Below are 27,947 nucleotides of genomic sequence, written 5' to 3'. Positions count from 1 at the left end.
TTATTAACAGAAAAAGCTGAAAATAAATAATATGTTCACCAATAGATACACTGATGGATTTAGTATGCAGACATTAAGATAATGTCTCCTCTCCCGCCCAAGAAAAAGGTGCAGGAAAATATTGCTCTGTTAAATGAACATAGTTGAACACAAAATGTTATTCTAGGTCAATTCTGTGCTCAAAACTTTGCACTATCACTGCAGTTCATTTCCAGGAAAGTCATAAGTCATTGCCGTGGGCTGTAAGGCCCTAATGCCTGGACTCCCCATCACCTCTGAGACCTCATGTCCTCCATGCTCTCTCCGTCTCCCTCCACTTGTTCTGCTGTCTTACTGCCTTCCCTAGCCTGGAATGCTCTTTGGCCAGAGACCTGCACACTTCACTTTATCACCTCCTTCAGGTCTTTCTCGAAGGCCTCTTCTGGATGCAGCTTCCCCTGACCATCCTGTTTACAGTTGCCACCCAGACCTCCCTATCCCTGGCTTCCGATCTTTCCTATCCAGTTTCCGATCTTTCTCAGTTATCAGTATCATCTTCTAATATTCCGGAATGTATTTATTTACTGTTTATTGTTTTTTATGAGTCTCCACACACCCCACAGGCAATACACTCCACACCACCCCTGCCACAGGCAATAAACTCCACAAATGCAGGGATCTTTGTTGGTTTTTCATGATACGATACCTGTGGAAATCACGATTCAGGAAACAGATCTTCACCTATCAATTTAAAATGTATCAATTTCCATTTTAAGGCACATCTGTATTTTATATCAAATGAAGAGGGTTTCTACAGTCTAGCTCGGGGTTCAATTAAAATTGGTAGACTTTCTTTCCAAATTTGTTATTTAGTTCTCGAGGTGAGAAAGAACATCTAATTCACTATTGAACCTCACAAAGTGCTTAACACAACACCTGGCAATGGTTAGTCAGTGCTCAGTAAATATGGTAGGGTCAATAAATGGCACCACTTAAAATCTTAGCAATTTGTCTTTGTCAGATAAAAGTAAAGACAGGCTCTCAGTTCTCACTTCATGCTTTTGTCTGTGATGGCCTACAATCCTGAAATACAAATGTTAGTGAAACTATCAAATAGCTAGAAATAATCCATATAAACCATAAGGGAAACGTCATGGTTTTTGTCAAGATGAAACTCATGTAAATTATAATTGCAGTATTTGAAACCACCACAATAAATGAAGAGATGTGACAACATCCACACATTAAACGAATATGCCAGATGAGAAGACTAGCAGTTAATATAAATATGCCAAGACTGAAAAACTTCTTATGTCATGTGATATAGTTAAAATATGACTGCATGGTGGAAGTCAGAAGACCTGAATTTGGGTCCCAAATGTCACTTTTATTAGTTTGACCTTAGGAAATTTACTTAATCTCCCTGAGCCTCAGTTTCTTCATCTGTCAAATGGGACCAACACTTGTTACTTTTCATGATTTGCTGCTATTGAAGGGAGAAAGTCTCAGCCAATACTAACAGGTATACTTGATTGACATTCATTCTACCTCCATCGTTATGACGGAACCTTTATCTTTGTCACTTCATAGCCTCACAGCGTCAGGACAGGGGAGGGGCTGCTAGCCTATTATCTTCATAAGACTGACTCAGAGGTTTAGAATTTGCTCAGAGTTACACAGTTAAGTGGCACAATTTGAGATGCAAACCTAGATGAACCAGACCCCTGGTCTGTGCTGTTTCCCAGGTGCCCAGCTGTCTCCACGTAGCACCACTTGCTTTTGTCACACGCTAAGTTTCTTAACAACAGTTTTCTTTCAGATGCTCCCATTTTATGGGGGGGGGGTACCTTTGGGCCCAGAGAAGAGGACTGCAGACAAGGAGTGAGGGTTCACAAGAGGGGATGTCTCTGGCTGCTGCACCAGGTGGGATGGCTAGTCCCAAGGGAAGAGGGAGGCTTCAGTAAAACACACTGCCAGCTCCTGGTCTCCGTGAAAGGGGAATAAAAAACAACTTCCTTTTGTGATTTTGGGGATGAGGAAAGCCCCGCCTAACTAAACATTTCTGCCACCTAGCAAAACTTGATCCTGGAGTCCCTGTGAATGCCTTAGAGTCATTTAAATGGAAAGAGGACTCCAAAAGGATGGACACAGAAAGGGTAAAATTTGATGGTAAGAAAGAGATAACATGCACTGCAGTTTGGAGCTTGGCAGAAATAGTGTTGCAAACCAGAAAGCCAGCAGTCAGGGTCAAAATCTTAGAGTTGGGAACCCAGGGGGCCCATGGGATGCTGGAAGGAAAGTGGAGGCCCTGGTTATGACTTGGCTGCATACATCCCCTGGACCCCACACCCCACAACCCACCTGGATTCCTGGGAGTGTCTCCTGGTGGACAAGGCAGCAGAGAGGCTGGTAGGTGAGTTTGGTTCAACTACCCACATGGCTGATGGAGAGGACCACACCCACAATAAAGGAGTTACAAACACCAGCAGATTTGGAGAGGAGGCAGGAGAGGAACAGGGTGGGGAAAAAAAGAAACAGAAATTTTAGTGTCATTCAAGGAGAAAGGCACACTCAAGCAGGCTGTCTTTAAAAAGAACAAAAGTAGCTAGATGATGAGGTTGTTAACAGTTAAAAACAAAACAAAACAAAACAAAAAAACCTCAGTAAAGGATTCAAAAATTGCACGCATATTTTCAGATAGCCTCTGTCTTGAGTAACGTGCTGGATGTGTGATTGGGCTTCACATCTTTGATGCATCAAAAGATAATCCACATCTTGCAGATAAGAATTACAGATCCTTCTAACCTAGTTTATGGGTATCTATAGGTGAGGAGCATTTTGTGCTTCTTAAGTTTAATATTTTAATATTAAGATTAATATTAAGAGAAAAACAGGGCAACAGATTTTTATGGAAATTGAATGCCTTGTAATCAAGTTTCTATACAATGCTTACCTGTAGGTATGCTCTAGTCCTTTTTTTTTTTAATTCAAATCAATAGTGTATTACCTCAAATCTCAAAAGCTAGAAAGTCATCATAACTATGAAAAAACAGTAATATATCTATATCTTATATATTAGATTTATAAGAGCAAAGGTGAATAAGGAGACAGTGAAATTATCTTTGCATCTCCATGACTGGTAGTTAGCAGTACATGATTAGAATTCAAGAAATTTTATTGTGTGGATAAAGACGTCAGAGAAGACGAAGGCGGTAAAATATCAGAGCTATGAAAGCAGGAGATATGTGGTGTGAGGGCATGGGGTATAGCACCATCTCTGGTCTTATAAGAAGACCTCCAATCTACGCCATTCACTAAAGGTTACAATTTTCTCTGGAAAGGTCTTGTCTGCTTTCTTTAGACTTAGTCCTAAAAAATTCATATTTATTGAAGCATAAAAATGTCCTTCTTAAATCTCACTTTTTGTTTGTGGCTCATACGAAAAAAATGTACTTTATGTGTGTGCTTTGATTAATATTCAGCAAACATGATGAACTCATTTATTAATCCTAATAATTAATCTGCAGATATTTGGGGCTTTCTGTGCACACGATCAACTAAACTGCAAATGTCGAGAGGTTTGATTTCTTCTTTGCCATACCTTCTACTTTTTGTTTCTCATTATTGTCTTTCTGTGTTGGCTAGGATCTTCAGTGAAATGTTGAATAGAGTAATGCAAAAATCCTTAAAGTTATACCACTATGTATTATGTTTCCTGTAGGTTTTTATTAAGGAAGTTCTTGTCTATTTACATTTTTCTAGTATTTTTATCCTATTAATCATAAAAGGATGTTGCGTTTTATCAAATGTCTTTTTACATTTACTGATATAACCATATTGCTCTCTTCCTTTAGAATGTTAATTTGATGAATTATAATTGATTTGTAATATTAAATCAGTCTTCAGTTCCTGAGATCAACTCAATTTGATTACAAATGTATTATCCTTTTTATATATTGTGGGACCTAGCTTGCTAATATTTTGGTTGGGAACTTTTTTCCCTCTGTGATCGTGAATGAGATTGACTGTATTTCCTTTCTTCCCTTGTCAGATTGGTATCAAGGTTATGCCAGCTTCATAAAAGAGATTTAGGGTATTCCTCTTCTATTTGCTGGAAGAGTTCTGGTGCTATAGGAATTAACTCTTCCAGTGAGGCTGTCTGGGAGTGGAGCTCTCCTGTTGGCAGGGTTTTAACTACAGAGTCAGTATTTCTAATGTTTATCATGGTTCCTATTTCTTCTTCAGTTACTTTGGTAGGTTCTATTTTTATTTAAAATTGCCTTTTTAATCCAAGTTGTATATATATGTATTGACATGATGTTTTATACTATTACTATAATTTTGTCTTTAGTATCTGTAGTAATGTTCTTTTTTCTTTTTTTTTGTCATTCCTAAAATCACTTTTTTGTGCTTTACCTATCCCCTTTTTAAATTAAATGTGTCAGGGATTTTTGCCTCTTCAAAGAACCATCTTTTGATTTGTCTATCCTTTACAGTACTATGTTTATTTTCAATCATATAATTTCTGATCTCATTATTATTTACTTTCTTGAAGGTTATTTTGTTGTTTCTTTTTAAAATCTCAGGAGATCAATATTCACCATCATCTTTAGGCTTTCCTTTCGTTTTTTTTAATGTATGTCTTTAAGGACATAAATTTTTTCTCTTATGATAGCTTTACCTGCATTCCACAAGTTTTGAAATGTGGTACCTTTATTATCCTTCAATTCAAAGACTTTCTAATTTTCATTATAATTTTGTTGATTTTATTTCAATTTATATGGAAAATTTCAATTTGTCTTTTCATTACTGACTTACAGTAGAATTGCATTTTACTCAGACACCACGGTGTGCCTAACACTGATCTTCGTATTAAGAATTGCTTTATAATCCAATTATGTGGCCAATTTCTGTAAATGTTATATGTAATCTGCAGGTTTGGGTTATCATAGTCTAGGCATGTACATTGAGTTAAGTTGATTGTGATAGATCTTCTAAGTTCATACAGATATTTTTTGGATAAATTCTTTTTCTATTTCTGTCCATTTTTTGTTTTAATTTTAAGGATACTTTGTTATATGAATACAAATTTAAAATGTAGGTATGCCTTCCTGATTATTCAACACTTTCCATTATGCAGTGACATACTTAACTTCCGGCAATGCTCTTCTGTTTTAAAGGTTATTTTGTCTGATAAAAGCAACATCAGTTTTCTTTGGTTAGCTACTGAATTATGTATTTTTTTCCCATCCTTTTAGTATTTTAAGTTTTAAATATGTCTTACTTTCTTTGATTTTGCAAAATCCAAATGATAATCTTTGCATTTTCTCTGGAGCATTTAGTCCATTTACTTTTAATGTAACCATTATATGTTTAAAATCTTTTATAATATTCTTTAGTAACACTCCCAGTTTTTGCCTATGAGAAAATATATTTATTTATTCTTGCAAGATATTTTCACAAAGCATAGAATTCTAAACTGGCAATTATTTCCTTCATACAGTGACAATATTACCTCATTATCTTTGGATTCCCATTGTGGTTTTTGTGATATCAGCTGTCAATCCAATTGTTAGTTTTTAAAGGTAATGTATCTTTTTTCTAGCTACTTTTAAGATTTTGTTTTTCTTTGATGGTCTGTTGATATTTAGCTAATAATTCCTTATTATCATATCCACCCTTCAATTCTTTTATTAAACTTTAAAATGTTTTATTATAAATTCAGTCATTTTCGGCAAGAGGATTGATGAATAACTTTGTCATATTGCTGGAATTAGAACTCATAGGCCTTTCAAAGTTATCTGATGGTGTGGGGAAGAACACACAGAGAAAGGAAAATAGTACCAACAGGTTTCAAGGATGAGAAAAATGTGAATTAAAAACAACTGACCCATTTCCTGAAAAGCTTTTCATGAATTAGAAGCAGTGGGGTGGAGAAGGGAGTAGATAATTAAGTGACTTAAAGGTATCTAGTCACTCAGTCATTTCATGCAATAGCAGCACACTGTAGCAAAACAGAAACAACAATGGCAATAATGCTTATTATATGTCACCCCTTGGAAGTTAAATAAAACCATCTTCATTTTTTATGAAGATTAATATATAGCTAAAGTGACTTACAGTTTTCAAGATGGACCTGGTTTTAAATCATTTACAGAACTGTACTTCAAAAACACATCATATTTGGCAGGGTAAGTGTTGAAAAGTTTGGAAAGTTTGAAAAAGATGGTCTTCATAAATAGATAAATATAGCATACAATCTTTTTCTTAGAAAGCAGCCATACTTTAAAGCAAGTTTACCTCTACTCAATATATCAAAATGCCAAGGCACAGAAAACACAATATCTGAGTTTATTGATAATCATTGAATCTTACATTTTGTGTTATAAATTCATTATAACAATACATTGTTGTTGGGTTTATAGATTTAATTTTGTAGAAAAAGCTTAGGTAAGTGACTCACATACAGAATTCAGGTAGGATGCATGCTACCTCCCTGCCAGATCTAAATTGCTTTCTCCACAAGGCATTTTTTTACCCTAATGGAAGTTGAGTAGCACAATGTTAGGGAGACAGGTAGAATGATCAATTTTTCTATGACTCCACTCTGGTTTAATTTTTTAAAAAACCAACTTAAAAACGATCAGGTTTTAGAATGAGATGCAGAAATGAAGGAAAGAATCAAACATCTACTTTTTCTTTTCTCATGAGTTCACTCAACTAAAAAAATAAGTAAGTGAATGGACTAATAAAAAGACAGACAAAATGCAGATCATCATATTAAGTCCTAAGCTATAATGCTTGAAAACATTGAGCTTGCAAGAGAAAAATACATCTGCACTTTCCACTTCATAGGAAAAGTATGTGAACCAAAGGAGCTTAGAGATTCCTCTAAGTTTTATACTTGAGAGGAAAATTTTAGTTAAAAATAATGAAATTCTAATTTGGGCAGCCCTTCAGAAATTGGAATAATTGATATTACTGGCTAAATTATATCTTTGCACAATTTTAGATAAATTATTTTTAAGCCAACTATCCATTTATAAGGTTTATTATCTAACCCACCTAAGAAAGCATTTTTGTAATTGTATAGCAACATTCTTCCTTTTTTGTGTAAATCATATTCCTAATCACAAATGCCTCTACCATATACCATGAGGCATCATCAAACTGTTCAACTGTATTTTTTTCATCTAAGTTAATCTCAAATATTGAAGTTTAGCTGGTATGGTTTTCTTATTTCATCTTTAAAGCTAACTTTGCCCAATCTTTCTGCTTTCGGGAGGTGAAATCAAGGCCTAGAGCTGGGACCAGAATCTCTGTTGGAAGGTTAGCAATGAATACTCTTGTCACTCATTCAGCAGTACGTATTTCTGAGATAAAATTTGACAAGGGTAAGAATTGCTGCTTCCTAAAGGTAGACATGAGAATAGAGCAATCAGAACACAAATTATTAAATAGTTGGAATCTATATGCAACTATTATTAATGAGAACCTCAAGTGTAATGTCACATATGAATCATAGCAACCTAAAAGGTCACTCAATAAAAAGACCATAAAATGCATATAAATATACATTTCAGATTGTATAATTCCATAGATTCCCAAATAGCCAAGATTCAAGACACCTTTACTTGTTCTTGGAAACCACATTTCATCCTTTCTAGGGGACATGGAGCATGGAATTTTACTGAGGTTGAGCAGATGAACGTGTTTCATCATTATTAGGACAATATAGTCATTGTCACTGCAGGTTGATGCTGTTGCCTCATTAGATGTCACTAAGAAAAGTGAACTGAGAGCAGAGAGCAAATCCAGATAGGGAGATTATGTAAAGAGACCTCCAGGCTGCTTGGTGCCTTGAAACACTCACTCTCTTATTTCCGAAGTGTTCAAAGTACAATAAACATATTTCTGAAACAAATTCTGTAATTTAATATTTAATGGCAAGTTATAGTTGCAAACAGGCAATCGAACATCTATGTGGCACAGGCAAAGAGGGAAAACAAAGGCTCAAAGTTTAGGAGCTGCTGTTAATTGTAGCTCAGGGAGAGAATGCAGCAGACCATCCAGCTTATTAAACTGTTTCTCGGCAAAGTGAAATGAATGTGTCCTAGATAGATCATCCCGGTTAGAAAGGTCTTCCCTTGTGAAAGATTTAAGCTAAAATATGACAACTAAGAGAACAAGACTTTTTCTTTCCCCTTCAACACCTTTTCGAGATAAGATTACTATCTTTTATGTATACCTTCACAGTGTCTACATTATGATTTCTCAGAGAATCTGATGTGCATGTCTCAAACATAGCTACATCCTGATTGTGATAGACCCACAAACAGCAACCTCAAGGTAGCCTTACTTATATCAGTGTTCTTGACGTGTACTGTAGGATTGCCTGAATGTCTCAATTCTTTTCCATTGTAGATGAATGAAGTTCACCCTCCAAAAAAATTACAAGTGTAAGGGCTAACATCAATAAATAGTCAGTTATATATCCCAAACCTTTTGGCCACTAATTCAGATTTACCTCTGAGTCTCTCATTTTCTTAGGCAAGATCTTCTAGAAATGCACAAACATTTAATTTTTTCTGAAATGCTCAATCAAAATGAGATTCCTTTCTAACAATGTGTTAAGTTCTAATAGACACTTTGTACGCAGAAAAGGTTACTGAGCACCAAGCATTATATGAAGTGTTCAAGATGCTACCGTGAATAAAATCGAAAGCCCTGCCTTCATGGCATTTATGTTGCATTGATGGAGAGAAACAAACAAACAAACAAACAAACAAAAAAGCAATATAAAAGTAGAATATGTAAAAGGTTAAGGAAAATAATACTTGAATATTACTCTGATGAAGTGAGTATTTTCACATAGGTTGCTTAGTTTTCTCTGCACACAAGTAATGAGAATTGGGTCAAGAAACATTAATATACAGATTCAGGGTAGTTAAATAATTTGGCCAAAATCACACAGTACATCAAAGAACATCTTACACCCAGGTCTTCCAATCCCATGCCTTGAGATTTTTTTCCATTACACAACACTGTCTACACAGTACCAAAAGTAAATTAAATGTTCCCAAAGAGTTGTGTATTGAATATCATGGAAATGAAATATCCAAATGATCTGAAAGATTCAATATGTATCTGAATATTTCAGGGTTCTCCACTCATAGGCTCAAAGAAAGCAGGACTCGAAGAGAATAGAATGAAGCAACTGGATAATTAGCAATGGAACACCTGTTATTCCCCTTTTCTATTTTTTTTTTTTTTTTTTTTTTTACTTTCAGAGGAATTCAGAGTCTATTTGCCTCCTTGCAGGTGTTTCTATTACTTTGGCCTATTAATACGGGAGTAAAGGAGGCATTATTTTGATGGAAAGGCAATGGAAGAAAGAGAGCAGTACATGTTCTTAAGGGCAGGGATAGTCCACAGAGATCACTGGAATTTGAAATAGTTGGACTGCTTTACAATTGCTAGGAAAGCCTTCTTTGGAGAGTCTTGAAAACAAACACGTTGGCTGCAACATTTTCACGGATTATTTGGATGCCACAGAAGCTCAGTAGTTGTTCTGTTTAGGTTGAATAATTATGATTCTTGAAAGTAAAGTTACCAAGAAAAACAAGGAACCAAAGTTTAAATAATGTTGCTATTCATTAAGCCATATTCACCTGCCTCAGAATGCAAAACTGGTGTAGAAATGCCAGGGGCAAAACAACATGTCAAATTTAGTGAAGCTAATTATGACTGATATGCTTGCAAAAAGTCAGAAATAATGCATCAGAATGGACACCACACTCACAAGTTCATTTCATCCATGACTTTGCACTAAAGCCAAGCAATAGGGAAAATCCAGCAATTATCTAGTGAATTTAATCAGTGCTGATGTCCAGTGTTGATCATCCATTCAAACAACTTCCTATTTATTGTACAAATTGTCCACCAACTGCCTTGTGGAGCAGTGGAATTAGGATTCCAGTCTAGGTTGTGGGACCCCCAGGTCTGAGCTCTTCCACCACTGTCCTGCTAACTAACTTAGAAATAGTCCAGGTTCCTACACATGATGTCAAAGCAAAAATTGTACCAAGGTTCACCAGGTAAGGAAGACTTTATTCAGGGCTACTGCAAAAGGAGAGAAAGCAGTCTAAATTCAACTCCCTTCAAACAAAGAGTAGGAGAGTTTTTAAGAGCAAAGGTGGTGGTGGTGTTAATTGGTCCTACCAAAGGAAAAGTAAACTTTCTCATATCTTCCCATAGAAGACAATTTTATAACTTAGAACAAAGGTGCCTACAGAAGCTAGGCTCTTTTGCTCCTATAGAAATTGGGAGATCTGGGTGCTATCTCCTATGGTGTTTACATTCCAAAGAGACTGTTTCCAGGTGCTTAACAAAGACATTCTTGGCTCATAAAAACAAAAAACAAAAACAAAACAAAAAACAAAAAAAAACTTTTCAAAGGGGCAGAGAAATCATTTACAAGCACAAGTTTTTAAAGAAAATGCTCTAAGAAAAGAGAAGCCTGGGGCTGGAGTCAGGAATATGATGTCTAAACTTTAGTCAGGATGAGGGAAATGTCCAGTCCATCTTGGTGGATGGGCTGTGGGTGCTTCCATCATCAAGCCCTTGGCTTCCCCTCCATCCTTATTTCTCACCACAGGGAACCATGCACTTTGCTTCAATGCTATCATCACTATACATCTATGGAAATAATTTCTGTAAAAGTGTGTCTTTAAAATCTCCCTCCAGACTGATCTATTGTTTGTTGACTACTACTGGGAATATGTCAGGTGCTGGGAGCCAAGCTGGGAGCATTTAGTTTATTAGGAAAGGGAGCAGAGGAATCAGGTGTTCCCTACCCTCAGCTGCCAGGTAAGGGCTTTAATATAAAAACTTCATCCCTTTGAGGAAGACAGAAATGAGCCAAAATACAGATTAAAGAGGAGTAATTTCAGCTTTAGTTTAGTGTTTTGAATGTATCTGAGAAGTGATGCTGTCAATGGCATTTGTGGGCTTAGAAGCAGGAGCTGTGGAATGTTGTATTAATCATGTCCATCTTCTCTGTGACCAGAACATCCAAATGATCTTTAGTTAGAACTATGTGAACCTTCTCAATTAAATGCTTTGATATATTTATTTGGTTAAGAGTAGACTTTTGTATACCAATCAAGGATACTCTGATGGGACAATGAATATTTTTTAAGTGTACTTTTTCAACATATTCTAAACCTTTGCATATTTGTAAGATAATAAATGTTTGGATCCAGGGTCCTAGACTCAGTGCCCCTTCCCTTACATGGACTTTCCTGATCTTCCATTTGAGATATTAGCATCTATGTTCTCTGCACTCATAGGTAAACTTGGCTCAAGAATTATCAGGTAAAATGTATATTTAATTTATTCACCTTCCTTGATGCCTTTTCATACATTCAATCTAAATTGCTACCTGCACCTTAAAAATAGACCAATACTTGTGAGATATTTTGTAAACACAAAGACTTCTGTAATCTTCACTACCGCAGAGATTCCAGAAGATTGAGTTTTTGAAATACTCAATTGCACCTGTATGACTTCATTAGATAATTTGCTCATCTACAGACAATGTTTGTGAAAATAGAAAAGGTTTTCAGCAGTGCCATACCCTGGAGAAAATCTGGTAAACTTAAAGTCATTGGAACTTATCCCCCCACAGATCAGGTGTCCTAGTTATTCATTAGCCAGTCCCTGCAGTTTCAAGATTGTGTAAGAAAGCAAATGGACTGACCGCTAACAATTAGTCTCCAGTGAAGATCCTTCCCACTTGAGTGTTTATCTCTGTGCATTGCATCAACACTTTCGATGGTTGTTTTCTGTTAACGAGTTCAGAGGATGTGGCTTTTATCTAAATCAAATACTAATCAATTGAAAGAAATCTTGCAAAAGATGCAGGGATCAGAAAGGAGAAGAAAATGATACTGGAGAAATCTTTATCACATGTCAAACCATCTCCAAATGAGCATCTGGTAGAGTGAGATCAGTTAACATTGGAAGAAGAGAAAATCAAAGAGGGTGATGACATGATAGATATTTTCACAAGAGATTGACTTGAGAATCAAAGAATTAAAGGGAACATTAGCAAAATGGATGAGGCTGCTGAATATAGTACTAACACTGTTTATGATATTGTGACCAAAAGTGCCATGTTAACAGACAATTTTGAAGGGAAAATTATGATCTTCCAATCAGCACTTAATCCATTATTTGTTTATTACACCATTCATGTTATTTTTAAAATATTGATAAAATGAACTAATTTTTAGAAATTTTATAATTTTTAAGATAAATTTCCAGTCAACTATATTCATTGTCTTTACCATTTAATGACATTTACTCTTCTTTGTAGTAAATTTACTTCATGTGCCCTTTTCCAGGTTCCTGTCATCCTCACATGTTGAAGATGGCATTCAAGTCACTAGGTTTCATTTTCTCCTTTCAAGTAAGCAAGTAAGTCCTCCCTGCTATTTTTTTCTCCCTCTCCCAGTCAATCATACCAGTCACATACAATCCTCAAGGTTAAAACTTGGATTAGATCTCCACAATTCCTGTCTCCCTCTTTATATATGCCCTTATCCATTCTATGGAAAATATCCTAGACCCAGTGGGAAAACTGAGAAAAGTGCCATTATTAATATTTTGTTGATATGCTTTCTCCTTCATGAAGGATGACTGTGCTCTAGAAGGGCTGGTGTGATTAAGTCTGGGATGACAGCTTCTCTGGATAACATGTTCTCTGGATACTGAATCACCTTCTTGGACACTTTTTTTTTTTAAAGATTTTATTTATTTATTTGACAGAGAGACAGAGAGAGAGCACAAGCAGGGGGAGCGGCAGGCAGAGGGAGAGGGAGAAGCAGGCTCTCGCTGAGCAGGGGGAGCCTGATGCGGGACTCGATCCCAGGATGTGAGGCTTGATCCCAGGACCCTGGGATCAGGACCTGAACTGAAGGCAGCCACTTAACCGCCTGAGCCACCCAGGTGCCCCACTGGACACTTTGTTAATAGTGATTCATACGATGAAACTATAGCTAATTTTCTAAATGACAAGGTTCCAATGAAGTCACCACATTTTTTTCACCTTTGCAAGAAAAGAAGGCTAATGGTTTAACAGAATGCCTGGTCAGATCACTGACCTGTTGATAATTAGACAGGTGAAGTGTATTACCTCTTTAATTGTTATTTTGAAGCACTGTTAGTTCATTCAGGGAAAAAAAAAGTAGAAATTAAAAATCTTCAGGTTATATTGAGTGCATGAGTCAGCAATGAGCACATCAGGTGGGGCCAAGATTTCACATAGAAAAAAATGACTTCAACTTGTCCCTTATTTTTTACCTGAATTTTTTTTTTTTTTTGGTTTAAATTACTGAGATATATTTTTTATTTGTCTGCATAAAATAAGTGGAAGTACTGGCTACTGAAACTATAAATGAATGAATAAATCTATTCATAGGCATAATCTATTAAAGTTATTTATTGCATTCTTTCGTTATTATTATGTTAAAAGGTCACATGCAAGGAGGACAGGAACTCAGTCTTACCCTATCCCAGAATCTTGAAGGTTTCAGGAGTGAGTGTCTGCTCAATAACTGTTGCTTGATATCTGACTCTCCAGTCTTCCTCTTCTGTTGACATGCTACCAGAATCACGGTGCAGCATTAGAAGCATCTAATGCAGGGTTTGAGGTCTAATGTCATTGCTTATCTTGAAAATGGTGTGGAATCAAAACAACCTTTGAAAATTCCTTAAAAATTTATAAATTATGGCATGTTGACTTTTGTGAAAAAGTCTCATAACGTTATTTGTGTGTGTATGTACTATATAGAAATGCAGGATATGTATTAAAAATACAAATAAATATAAGCTTACCATGTTTTTAATAATGAGAGAGAGCCAGAGAATGAAAGAAGTAAAAAAGGAAAATGAGCATGTAGCATTGAATTTGCATGGGTTAAATGTGCTTACGGTATGCCATGATATCATTAAATAGCAGCAGCTCTGTGGGACTGTGCAATGGGCAAGGAAGGATATCAGGATATCAGGATGAGTGTGATTCCCCTTTCACACTCCATGTCCTCAGGAGGAGAGAGCGACAGGCCACAGTATTCATTGTTATTATCTGGAGCTGGTGCATAGGGCCTGCTTCCTGACTGCTTCAACAACTGGCCAAGGTGCGTGTCATATCTCCCTTTCTCCAATCCCATCCTCATATCACTGCATGTTAGCGATGAGGATCTTTGGAAGTCCAGAGCAAAAAGAGAATTCTGTGAGATCAGGCACAATGCACTAGGTTTTACTGCAGTTTCAAACAACTCCAAAATCCCGGAGAATTAAAATCACGAAGGTCTATGTCCTGCTCGTATTACGTATCTGTCATGGATTGGCTGAGAGCTCTGCTTCAAGTTGTGGTCACTCTAAAACTCAGGCTGGTGAAGCAGCCACCACGTGAAATCTGTTATTCACCATCATAAATGCCCTCTTTAACACTTCCACTTGGAAAAGACACATGTCCCTTCTACACACTTTGCATTGGCCCAAGCAAGTAATATGGCCATAGCTTGTACCAAAAAGATGAGCAACTGAAATCCTACCCAATGCTTAGGAACACAGCTAGAAATACTTGCTGAAGAGCATTAATGACCATTGCAACAAAGAGATGTGCCAAAGAGTGAATTCTGTAAGGTCTCCAGGTCCACTCTGAACTGGTCTTATGTTCTTTTTTTTTTTTTTAAGATTTATTTACTTATCTGAAGGAGAGAGCATGAGCATGGGGAGGGGCAGAGGGAGAGGGAGAGACAGAATCCCAAACAGACTCCCTGCTAAGCATGGAGCGCGACATGGGGTCTATCACACCCTGAGACCATGACTTGAGCCAAAACCAAGAGTCAGACGCTTAAGTGACTGAGCCACCAGGTGCCCCCTGGTCTTATGTTCTTAAATAAACTTCAGGAACCGGGTCATTATGTCAGCTTAGCTACACTGAATGACTCACATATAGCAGTGGAGAAACAAATCATCCTGTCACTTTTCTCCTTTATTTAAGAAAAAGGAGGAGAGAAAGAGAGAGAGAGAGGGAGAGAGAGAGAAAGGGTACTCCTGGTAGAATCTCAAGTGCCATTTCAGAGCCAACATGATAAATTTTTTAGTTAAATTAATGCTTGTGGTGGCCCCCAAAGATGTCCATTTTTAAATCCCCAGAACCTGTGCATATGTTGTTATATGGCAAAGCAGAATCAAGTTTCAAGATGGAATTATCTGACCTTGATGTAGGGAGATTATCCTGGATAATCTGGAAGGATCCAATGTAATCACCAGAATTTTTAAAAGTGCAAAAGGGAGGCAGAAGAAGAGGTCAGAAGTCAGAAGCATGTGATGTAAGAACTCAAGCCACCATTGCTGGCTTTGAAGACATAGGAAATGTGTCATCAAGCAAATGCTACAAGCAGCCTGTGAAAGTTGGAAAAAGCAAGAAAACAGATTCCTCTATAAGGCTTCCAGAAAAGAATGCAGACCTCCCAACGCCTTGATTTTATTCCAGTGAGACCCATGGCAGACTTCCAATGTAGAGAATTATAAGATAATAAATTTGTGATCTAAGCCACTAATTTGGTGACAATTTGTTAAAGCAAAATAGAAAACTAATATAACACCTTTATTTTTTTTTAAACTAACTTGTACTTCTAAAACCATGGCTACTCTAAGAAGTTCTGTTAACTATTTCAATAATTTGGCCGTACGATACATATTTTAAATTAAAGGAATAAAAAGAAGCACACTGGTCTGCATATTATTTTTTTAGAGAGAAATTCTCTCAAACCATAGGTCCAAATATGTCACCTCTTCTATTTCATGCAGAGTGTGGCTTGATATGCAGGTAAGTTTTCAGTGCCTGGATTCTTAGACCTCTTTGGGAACAGACACAAGCTTTGTTTCATTTATGTGCTTGACTCTATTGGTTGTCATGTTCTGGGTTTCCACTGCATTCCTGTTGTGTCAAAATCTCTTACAGCATCCACCTATCTTCACAGTTGTTTTTGAGTTAGACACCATAGTTTGAGAAAAATTGAATCAAAAGACATTTAGCAAAAAAAAAAATGCATGTTGAAATTATATACTATGGTCATTGAGGGCAAGAACCATTTCTTACTCACCATTATATATGCTTCAGTAACTTTCTTAGGAGTTCAAAAATGAAACCATGTGGCATGAATAAATGTCTTGGAGGCCTCCAGGGTAGGAATGTACATGTATTAGGAAACAGAAAAGGACAGTGATGTAGTTTGACAACATTTGAACACTGGAATTTGAAAAGCAGTGTTCAAATTCTGACTCTGTCACTCACTAGTTGAATCATCTTGTGCAAGTCATTTAACTTTTCTAAGCCTAAATTTCTTCATCTTTAAAATGGGAATAAAATAATTGCTCTGACTTCCAGTTCCCACTCCAGGAAACTCTACTACCCTATATAAGATATCAGGCTTTTAATAAAAAGTTATAAGTCATGTTAAAAGGCAGGAGAAAAAAAAAAAACTTTCAAGGGACAAAGCAACCAACAGAACCAGACTTGACTGTGTCACTGATGTTCAAACTATCTGGCAAAGAATTCAAAATAATGATAATTAGTTTAATGGCTCTGATGGAAAAGGTACACTGCATGCAAGCTGACATGGGTAACTTTTGTAGAGAAGTGGAACTATAAGAAAAATCAAATGGATACGTTAGAAATACAAACCACTGTAATAGAATGAAGAATGCCTCTAATAAATTCTTCAGTAGAATCAACTTAGCTGAGGAAAGAGTCAATGAACTTGAAGTTGGCCAATACAAATTACTTAAACTGAAACAAAAGGAGAAAAAATAGAATAAAAAACTAACTAACTAAACAAAACCAAAAGTGAGTATCCAAGAACTATATTCTGATATATGCACAATTGGAATTCTAGAAGGAAAAGAGAGAATGATAACAGGGTAGGAAACATATTAAGAGATCATGGATAAATTTTTTTCAGAATTAATAACAGACACTAAACCAGAGATCCACGAAGCTCAGAGAATACCATGCAGGATAAATACAACACACACACACACACACACACACACACACACACACACACACATAAACACACACACACATTCCTTGGCATATCACATTTAAATTGTTCTAAATAAAAGATTAAAAAGAAAATGTTGAAGGCAGGCAGGGAAAAAGGACATATAACATAGAAAGGAGCAAAAATAAGAATGTGAAACAGTTTCTTAGCACAAACCATAAAAGCCAAAAGACAATGGAGTGATATCTTTAAAACAGTGAAAGAAAAAATATCTTGACAACCCAGAAAACTACAGTCAAAAAAATATGATTCAAAAAGTAAAGGAAAAACAGACTTTCTCGGGCAAAGAAAAACTGAGAAAATTCATTGCTAGCAGACATCCCTTATAGGAAATGTTAAAGGAAGTTTTTTGGACAGAAGGAATGTAATATTAGACCGAAGCTTGGCTCTACACAGATAAAGTGTCAGAAATGGAATAAATGAGGGTAAAATAAAATTTATTTTTTCTTATTTCTAATTGCTCTAAGAAATATCTGACTTTGTGAAGCAAACATAGTAGCACTAATTAGTGTTCATAGCATACACAAAAACAAAATATATGACAATAAGACAAAGGATAAGAGAAGAAAATTTGAATATATACCTGTAGGAAACTTACACTGGGGATGAAGTGGTATATTATAATTTGAAGGTAAATACTAAATAATAATAATAATAATATACATAAATTTTTTTTTTAAGATTGATTGATTATAGAGAAAGAGAGAGAGAACGCAGGGAGGGGAGGGATAGAGGGAGAGAGAGAGTCCAAGCAGACTCCATGCTGAACATAGAGCCCAATGTGGGGCTCGATCACATGACCCTGAGATCATGATCTGAGTAGAAATCAAGAGTCTTGTCACTTAACCGACTAAGCCAACCAGGCACCCCTATAAATTCTAAACCATAAGGCAATCACAAATTTTTAAAAACAAATATAAACAATAAATTAATAAGGATAAAATAGAATCATTAAAAAATTCTCAACCTAAAGGAAGGCAGAAAAGAGGAAAAAAGGAACAAATAACAGATAACACAAATAGAAAATAGCAAGTCAGTTGGTGAATTTTAATCCAGACTTTCTAGAATCATAATAAATGTGAAGAGTCTAAACATACCAATTAAAAGAAAGAGATTGTCAGATGGGATTTTTAAAAAGTAAGATACAGTACCCTATCTATAAGAAACAACTTTGAATATGAAGACTTAGGTTAGGAGAAAAAGGATGGAAAAATGTAGGCCAAGAGGAAGCTGGAGTAGCTACGCCAGTGTCAGTTAAAGAGTGCTTCGTGTGTGAGTTATGTGGGCTATTCACCAGCACTGATTTTAAAAATCTATCACAAAACAGTTGAATTTAGAGGAGTTTATTAGGTATGATAAGCAGCAACAGCTAAAGGTTCACTGCTCCTTGTACTTCATACACGCTATCTCAAATCTTACAAAGTTTGCCCCAATGTGGGCAAACTGTTAAGTAGTAAAACCAGGATATTAATCACTGTGCTCTGTGAATAAGAATAAGATTTTATTGTACCTTCTGTGAGCATTATGCTGCTCTCCATATGGGGAGACATTAAAAACAATCCAACCCATTCTCTAAGCTGGGCTTTCTTTTGGATGGGTGGAGTGTTGCTTCAGTTCTTTTAAATGCCTTAACTTCATCTGTCTCTTGCAGGAGAATGAGATATTCATCTGTCTCATGCCCAGCTGAAAGTCACTGCTACAATAAAGTCCGCAGCAGTATAGTTTAGAAGTTAAAGGGACCTAGAAGAGCAGAATATTCAGGGTATATGTCATGACATCTAGAAGAAGATAGAGGAGTCACAGGTCAAGCAACATGCCGAGGCAGACACAGCCATCGCTTTCAGAACAGGACTAAACACCAGGTCTCCCGCCATCAAATACATCACTATTTCTTCTTTCTCACTTTACAAGTCTCTGGAGCTATTAACTCTCACGCACAGAATAAAACCCCATTAAAATGAATAGTACCAGACAAAGGCAACCCCTTGTGAATGAGACAAGCTCTAACAGTTCATTTAAAAATTGATAATTCGCTTTTATTGCTGAGTACTATTCCATGGGATAAATAAACTGTGGTACATCCATACAATGCACTACGACTCAGCAATAATAATTGTTGATACACGCAATGACTTGGATGAATCTTGAAGACATTATCCTGCGTGAAAGAAGCCAGTTTCAAAAATTACATATTGAATGATTCCATTCATATGACAACCTCAAAAATGTAAATCTGGACTGATGAAGAACAAAGGTGTGGTTGGCATGTGGCAGGGGAAGGGTGTTTGAGGTGATGTAACCATTCTTTATTCTGATTGTGGTGGTAGTTACAGGAATCCATATATGTATTAAAATTTATAGAACAGTATAAAAGAAGTCGATTTTAGTATAGAACAATGTAAAAAATAAAACTTAAAACGGAGGCTTGTCACTCCTATTTTTAAAAAAATTGATTGGTATCAGATACATATTTTACTACAGGAACCACATGGCTAAAGATCAGAATGCCTTCAGAGTTTCTGTCTCTTCTCCAGATACCTGTTACCCTACGGGAATATGGATCTCAGAGTCCTTGGTAGAAGGACTAATTTCCAGTTTCTTTCTCTGTAGTAGGAAACAACACCTCTTGGGCTGTGTTTCCTTGTGAATTATGAGTTGGAGAATGTGGTCATGTCAGTGCTGCTTTTGAAGAGAGCATGACTTTCAGGATAGAGAATGGCCTTTGGTTTACACTTAAGGTATTATCTGTATTTGTCCCTGCTCCTCAATCTTTTCTGAGAGTTTCAGATAAAAAGGACACAGAAACGTAATGTACTCTTGAATCTTTCCTTTCATATGAATTTGAAAACAGATAACCTTTCAATAAAAAACTTGTTGACAGAAGACCATAGTCTAGTTTACAGTATTAGGTTGTTTGCTCCGTTAAAAGAAAGGAAATCCAGTTGGTTTTTTTCCCCCTAGAACTAGCATTCTTCGAGGAAAAACCTTGAGATTTTGGTGGGCTTTAGTGAAATGCTGCTAGGTTAACCTTAGGTTTGGTTAAAATAAACTCACGGGAAATCTATATCAAAATACCTTATTTTTTCAAAAGTTCATCTTTGATAATTTTCTCATTCAAAGTGTCATATAAAATCATTACTGAAATAGAATCGAGTAAGCAAAACAAAACAAAAATAACAAAACAATACAGTATTAAAAAATGCAAGTAATTTAGGAAATGAGATGGCCCCTTTCTTAAACTTCAAATTCAACCTTAGATATGGTCAAGGTGACAAATTATTTCTGTTTACAAAAATGATTTTTTCAATGTTTGTTGGCTTTAAAAGATGATCTTGCTTTTAGGCTGCCCCCATGTGTTCTAATGATATCAGTGTTTGCCCAAACTGTGCACCAAAATCTCTTTTTCCTCTATTTGAAAGAAAGCATGGATTTTCAATCCATACAAGAAAGAAAACCTCACCTAAAGCCAGAAGAACTCTGTGGATGACCCAGCTCTGCTACATACTATTGTGTGGCTTTCTAAATCTAATTATTTTCCTCATTTAATTTCCTTTTGCTTCAAAATTTTCAACTAAGAGGAGATAATTATATCGGTCATATTAACTCACCAGGATATGACGATCAAACAATTTAATATATAGGCTAATGCTTCATGAAATATAAACCTTATTTTATATACACTAGTTACCAATATAAGTGAGACTTTCCTTCTATCAGGGGCGGCTACTGTATTATAGTGCAATGAACTACAGCCAAGGAACACGGTGGGTGAGAGTCCTTGGATAGTCTTTTATTTTCATAATATCTAGTTGTGTGACCTTAGCAAATCAAATAAACTTTTTATAAAATAGATAACGAAAGAATTGAAAAAATTTTCCCCCTTTTTTTATGTTTTTTTTTCCCTTGAACTAGACTACTAGTCGGGACACACTTGGCTTCTGGATCTATAAAACAACTAACATGGGAACACTTCATCTTCCCATAGCTCAGCCCCATGATTGGGGACACCTTCCAGCTTTGACAACCAGTGACTGAAAGAACTCTGTAATGTAATCCACATAGCTTATCGTACATTTAGAAATGAAAATATTAATATTAACAACTAATAGGAGCTTTCACAGAAGTAATGTAATATAGTATAACAACTCGAAGCATAAATAATTCCTTTTTAAAAAAAACATGCTTCAAGTATCTAAACTGTATGAATAAAAACAATTTTGAGATCAGTCGTCCCAGAACATTACTCAAATAAAATTTCATTTATATCCTTGATTCACTGAAAATTTTAAGAAACTGTAAAAACCAACACACAAAAAATTCTATAATTAACTCAGTGTATTACTAAATCATTTTGTTTTTCCTACCCAAGTGTTAAACAGAATGTCTTCAATTGCTTTATAATTCTTAAGGGAAACAATGATTTATAATCATCCACTTAATTATATTAATACTGAAAACATTTCAGATTTAGACAGCACAAATATTGACAACAACTTGATTTTTCCTGATCATTGTCATTTTCTTGAAAAAACTTGTGAAGAGTTTCCTGTCATCAATTCTTTAAATTCAAAGTTCTGTGGACAAGTGGTATGACTAATATAATATTTCCACACACTGTTTGATAATTCTAGTTTACTTTTTGCATATCAGTTCCTATGGTTTCCAATTAAATATTATGTTTCTTTGAAAGAGAGGATCAAATTAGCTATTCTATTAGAGTTAACTGAATATGTTTCATATGAGTAAAGATGTTAATAAAATACCTGAATTACTACACTGATTCGTGGAAATGTTATGTGTCTTGGTGAATAAACAATACTATTTAAATTTAAATTCAAAATTTAATTTGTGGCAGCTGATATTAAAGCTATATTAATATTTTTATAGGATGCTACAAGACACAGAGAAATTATCATCGCAGTTGCTTGGCTCTTTATAAACCCTTTTTACAGTAATGCAATAGAAATAATTTTAAGGAATTATTGGCATAATGAATTTTAGTATTTTAGAAAATGTCCCAGCTTTTGAATAGGAATATAGTCCTGATTCAAGCACAGCACTATTGATCTGCAAACCTGTGTGTAAGACAAGGGATCTCTTTTCAAAAGTGTCTCTATGGGAATGCTGGAATCACAGTTTACCATTTCAATTCTAAAGATCTTAAACAGTAGAATAGAGGGTGTAGAAAGTGAAGCCCCAGTGGGCTTTCTTTCAAAGTGCCCCACACTTTTACCTAAAATTCAGTGGCAATGTTTTTTTAAGTTTTAAAACAAAAACAAAAACAAAACAAAACAAAAACTTTTTGCTGTTCTTATTGTCCTTTTCATGCATTAGGGCAGAGTGGAAAGACTTCTGGTAGCTTGACCATGTTTGGCCCCAGGGTTAGAGATTTTGCACTGGAGAGCAGCTTGAGGCCAGGCATAGAAACCACCATGGACCTTTTCAGAGCCCTTTGCTACCCTGACAGACAAGGGATGCTTGAAGCAGAAATTGCCCGTGGAGCTAGGAAAGCTCTATTTCATTACAGAATATAAATACTTCATGTCTCTAGATGGCAGCCTTCAACGCGCTTGAAGAGCAGTTTCGTCCTCCTCTGCCACCCCCATTCCACTCTCAGCCCCATCTTGGCTACTTGGCAATATAGTATCAGCTACATGTGTGCCCTAGCCTGTGGATGTGGGGTTTTGCCGCTCTCCAAGAACGCGAGCTGAAAAATGTCTATTCCTGTGCCTGACGATCTCGGCGGGAAGCCGCCTAGATGTGTGCTTGGGAAAAAGGGGAAGGAAGGGATGACAGGATGAGCCACAGGAAGCCCCTCACCCAGGAGAGGTGGGGCTGTGCGGGCAGCAGTGAGACCCCCCAAACCCCGCGGTCTGCAGCATCCCCTGTTCTCTGTGCGGACCCTCTGCCACCCTGCACAAAGAGCGCAAAAGCCACCTGCCCAGCTGAGGGAACACAACCGGTGCTACAACCTCAATTTACCCCTAAACGTTTTATGGGGGTTGAAATATAAAAATTTCAGTTTCTCAAATTGGCAAAGGACTGAATGTGAAGGAGCGCGGAACAGGGGCGAAGGGAGAGAAGGAGACGCAAACCAGGGAAACACGCTGCTCGCACCTGGCTGAGTTGAAGGTGGCGTCCCTGACCTACCCCGTGTGGGGACCCCAGGCTGGGACGGAGGCAGGGGACGCGCTCGGCCAGCGCAGACTGGTCTCGGATATGGGGGCGCTTGAGGCGGGTGGGACTGGAGCGGCCCGGGTCTCGCTGTCCCGGGTCTCGATGGGGCGCAGCCTAGGTGTCGTCGGGGATTAGGGGCAATTCCGCCGCCCCCCACCCCCCGCCCTCTTCCCCAACCACTTGCCACCCTGGCAACAGCGGACACTCGCTCAGATCGGAATGGACGGGGATGGGGGTACTTTGCCCTAGTCCTGCTCCCTCCTCTTCTCATCCCTACCTTGAAGCCCGTCTCCCCACAAGGCGCGAAACCCGTGCAGGCTGCGTCCACGGGAAGTCCGGCTCCTGGCTCCCGCCGAGGAGAACAGACCCCATCCCCGGACCCAGAGGCGAGCCCGAGCTGTCCCTCCACCCTGAGCCGCCCTGGCGCGCAGGCCGCACCCAGCTCCGCGCCCTGTGGGGCAGTGGACTGGGGGCACCATCCCCCGGGCGCCCCTCACACAGCCGGGGCCAGACCCTGCCAAGCGCAGACCCTGGCGCCCCCGGGGCAAGTTCGGGAGCCACCCGAGGCGCACGGCGGAGTTTGAGGGCCACTGGGTGGGGCAAAGGGGAGAGCAGGTCTTACCTTGGTACGGAGAGCAGGGATCCATCCATTTCGATGGGCGCGCAGAGAAGAGAGGCGGAAAGCGCGGGCGAAGGACGGAAGTCTGCGGCGCGAGGAGCTGGTTCCCGGAGCGCACGGACGGGCGCGCGCGGGGACAGAGGCGCGCAGGCTGGGACAGCTGTCGAGACACGCTCCGCCCCGGCCGGGAAGCGCGGCGCGCCGCGACCGCGGGAAGGTCCTCTCCCGGTCGCCCCTCTGATCTGGCTAGAGCGCTGAGCCAAAGCGGCAGCCCTTTGCCCTGCTCCAGCCCTTCTCCACCGAAGCCCCGGGCAAGGTTGCTGGAGGCTCCCTCTGAGCTTTCCCTGCCTCTCCTGGAGCCCAGCAGAGGTGACCCCGACAGAATTTCTCCCCGCCCCGCCGTCGCGTCTCCTCCCCTCTACCTCTTGGGTACAGCAGGTCTCAGCCCTGAAGTTGTTCACCCACTTTCCCACATTTGCACTCTACTGGCAATACCCATATTCCCCACTGGTCGTGCAGCAGTCCTTTGGCTGCTTCTCTAGATTTGAGGTTATTTTTGTTACCTTCTGCAATGTAATGGCTGATAACTCAGAGCAATGCAATGCTCTCCTTGATCCCCCAACTATTTTCCTTTTACGTAGACTCTCTTTCCTGTTTTTGGTTATCATAATTCATCTAACTCATTTTGCTTAATTGTGACTCACTTACTCCTTGCCTGTTAGAAGCTTGTGTGCACATAGAGATCTCAAAACCCATGACAGTGGCCATCCATCAGAGTCCAGCACCCAGGACCTGAGAGGAAGGCTGTCACAAAAATTCCTATGTGCCTGCTTCAGTATCTCCTTGAGCAAAAATGACATTTGTTTTAAGAAGAAAGACGTTGGTAGTAGCAAATGACTGTTAAGAGGGTACTATTGACTCTGATCCTTTTTCATTACACAAAATATTATGTGTTATATTAAATTATATATTACATATAATATATAAGTGTATATATATATATAAAAGAAAACCATAGAACTTCCACAAGTGGGAAGGTGGAGTATGTGTATTTTGCCCTATCCCTCCTGGTAAGTGCAACTAAAAGCCGGAGATTATAAAACAAATATGAGGGATGCCGGTTGGCTCAGTCGGTGAAGAGGCTGCCTTCAGCTCAGGTCATGATCCCAGGGTTCTAGGATGGAGTCCCGCATAGGGCTCCCTGCTCAGTGGGGAGCATCCTTCTCCCCCTGCTTGTGCTCTCTCTCTGTCTCTCTCTCTCTGACAAATAAATAAATAAAATCTAAAAAACAAAAACAAAAACAAATATGAGAAGACAAGAAGGTACTCAGAAGAAGGCAGACAAGCTAGGGACCTTGGGACACAAGGATTGACATTGTAGTGACTTCCTGGGTTTTTCTTTTTGCCTCACATATCCCAGCCTTGGGGCTGAAGAAGCTGGCAAACTGGAAATGTCAGTGGGTGCAGACAGAAAAACCCTCCTGTTTCTAGCTATAGGATCAGAAAAGAGGCAATCTAACAAGACAGAATATTTACAGACAGTAATAACTATGCTCTGTCAGAACACAAAAGAAAAATTCCTGTGGTTCCACCTTAACGTACACCATGAAAGGACAAGTGGGAAACCCAGATTCTACTATTTCTAGGCTCTAAGGAAGCACCCCAATCCCCCACCCCAGCCCAGCTGGTGTCAGAGAAGGCTAAGTAGGGAGCCAGGCATTTGCAGCCATCCCTCCCACCTTGGTGTCAATGAAGCCTGTATTTTCATACAGCATAGCAGTAATGAGGCTGCTCCCCATTCTGCATTGGGGGAGTATAAGAGGAGGCAGAGTGGAGAGTCACAAGTTTCACCACTGCCCAGAACAAATGCTGAGGAAAGCAACTGTCAACACAATATCTATTATCCAGTGAAAATATTCTTCAGAAATTAAAATGAAGTCAGAGCATTCTCAGATGAATGAAAACTAAGATAATTTGTCACCAATAGACCTGCCCTGGAAGAAGGGCTGAAGGAGGTTCTCCAAATGTCAAGGACATTATAAGGAAGGAATCTTAGAACATCAGGAAGGAAGAACACCATAAGCAGTAATATGGTAAATACAAAAGGATTTCTTTCTCTTCTTGAATTTTCCAAATTATATTCTACAGTTAAAGCAAAAATTATAAACAGTGTCAGATTTCTCTTTTTTTTAAAAAAAGATTAATTTATTTAAGAGAGAGAGAGTAAGAGGGCATGTGAGTAGGGGACAGGGGCAGAAAGAGAGAGAGAGTCTTCAGTAGACTCTCCGCTTGAGCATGGAACCTGACATGGGACTTGATCCCACAATCCTGAGATCATTACTTGAGCCAAAATCAAGAGTTAGATGCTTAACCACTGAGCCACCCAGGCACCTCAGTTAGATGTGCTTCTAAATGTAGAGGAAACATTTCAGACAATTATAAAGGGGAGAAGATAAAGGGACATATGAGATCTTAGATTTCTACATTTTACTCAAACTGGTAAATTGACAATACCTGGAGACTATGATAAGTTATGCATATATCATGCAATACATAGAAAAATCATTAAGAAAAGCTATATAAGTAGATATGCTCAAAACATTATGGATGAATAAAATTAAAATAATAAGAATGTTAAGTAACCACAGTAAGGCAGGCAAAAGAAAACAGAAGGAAAAAAAGAGAAAACAAAAAAACCCCCATAAAATGTCAATTTTAAACCCTGGTATATTGATGATTACATTAATTATCAATGGTCTAAATACAACAATTAAAAGACAAAAATTGGCAGAGTAGATTAAAAATTCACCCAATTATTTGCTGTCTATAAGGAATTCAAATATAACTATATAAGAAGGTTGAAAGTAAAAATGTGGAAAAAGATAAATCATGCAAATATTATTCAAGAGAAAGTATTAGTGGCTACATTAACATTAGATACAGTAGACGTCAAAGAAAATAAAATTGCCAGAGAAAGAGAGGGAGATTATATAGTGATAAAAAGGTTAACCCACAAGAAGGCATAGCAACCCTAAATATGTACACATTAAACAACACAGCTGCAAAACATGTGAAGCAACAAACTAATAGAACAGAATGGAGAAATAGGCAAATTCACAATTATAGTTGCAGACTTCAACCACTCTTTCTTAACAATTGATAAACTAGACAGAAAATCATCAAGGATATAGAAGGACTTAATGGCAACATAAACCAATAGGATCTAATGGTACTTATAGAACATTGCACCTAAAAATAGTAGAATACACATTTTTAAAGAATCTATGGAACAGATGCCAAGATAGACCATAACCTGGAGCACAAAGCAAACCTCAACAAATTTAAAAGAATTGAAATCATATCCAATGTGTTCCCCAAGTGCAGTAGAATAGAAGAGAAATCAGGAACAGAAAAATAAAAGAAAGATATTCCAAACCTAAAAACTAAATAACACACTTATAAATAACCCATGGGTCAAAGAAGTCTCAAAAAAAAATTTAAAACACAATGAATTCGATGAAGATGAAAATACAACATTATCACAATATGTGGGACATAATTAACCAGATGGGAAAGTTTATCACACTAAATGTACATACTAGAAAAGTGAAAAAGTCCCAGATCAATAATCTAAGGTCTCACCTCAAGCACTTAGCAAAAAGAAGAGCAGAATAAACCTTGATTTAAAAACCAAGGGTGGAAATAATAAAGATAGAAGCAGAAATCATTGAAATTGAAACAGAAAAACAATTAAAAATTGAGTGAAACAGAGATGCCACCTTAAAAAGATCAGTGAAATTGACAAACTTTTAACAAGATGAACAAAAAAACCAAGAAGGAATAAACCACCAAATTAGTCATTAAATAGGGGGTGTCACCACAGATCCTGCAGTCATCAAAAGATTAATAAGAGAATACTATGAACAACTCTGCACACGTAAATTTGATACCTCAGATGAAAAGGACCAATTCCCTGAAAAACACAAAGTACTTTTTATGGGTTGAGTTGTGATCCCCAAAAAAAGATGTGT

General features: G+C 37.7%; 1 protein-coding gene across 6 annotated transcripts in view; it reads right to left on the bottom strand.

Moving 5' to 3' along the window:
• The window catches only part of SPHKAP (SPHK1 interactor, AKAP domain containing), a 160,196-nt gene extending 135,749 nt beyond the window's left edge, over positions 1-24,447 (bottom strand). For 3 of the 6 annotated variants that reach the window (XM_032400601.1, XM_032400624.1, XM_032400609.1), the window contains exons 1-2: positions 23,920-24,447; positions 2,341-2,419 (exon numbers count right to left, since the gene is read on the bottom strand). In XM_032400601.1, coding sequence (XP_032256492.1) covers positions 2,341-2,419; positions 23,920-23,944 — 104 coding nt within the window. In that variant the 5' untranslated portion in view covers positions 23,945-24,447. The remainder of the gene's footprint in view (positions 1-2,340; positions 2,420-23,919) is intronic. The other 3 variants (XM_032400634.1, XM_032400644.1, XM_032400616.1) reach the window with 2 other exon arrangements.
• Between the last annotated feature and the right edge of the window lie 3,500 nt (positions 24,448-27,947).

The sequence above is a fragment of the Phoca vitulina genome, unplaced genomic scaffold, assembly GCF_004348235.1.
Source record: "Phoca vitulina isolate PV1807 unplaced genomic scaffold, GSC_HSeal_1.0 scaffold1, whole genome shotgun sequence".
NCBI classification, from domain to species: Eukaryota; Metazoa; Chordata; class Mammalia; order Carnivora; family Phocidae; genus Phoca; species Phoca vitulina.
Note: the sequence above shows the minus strand (reverse complement) of the source record. Positions and strands in the feature narration are given on the sequence as shown.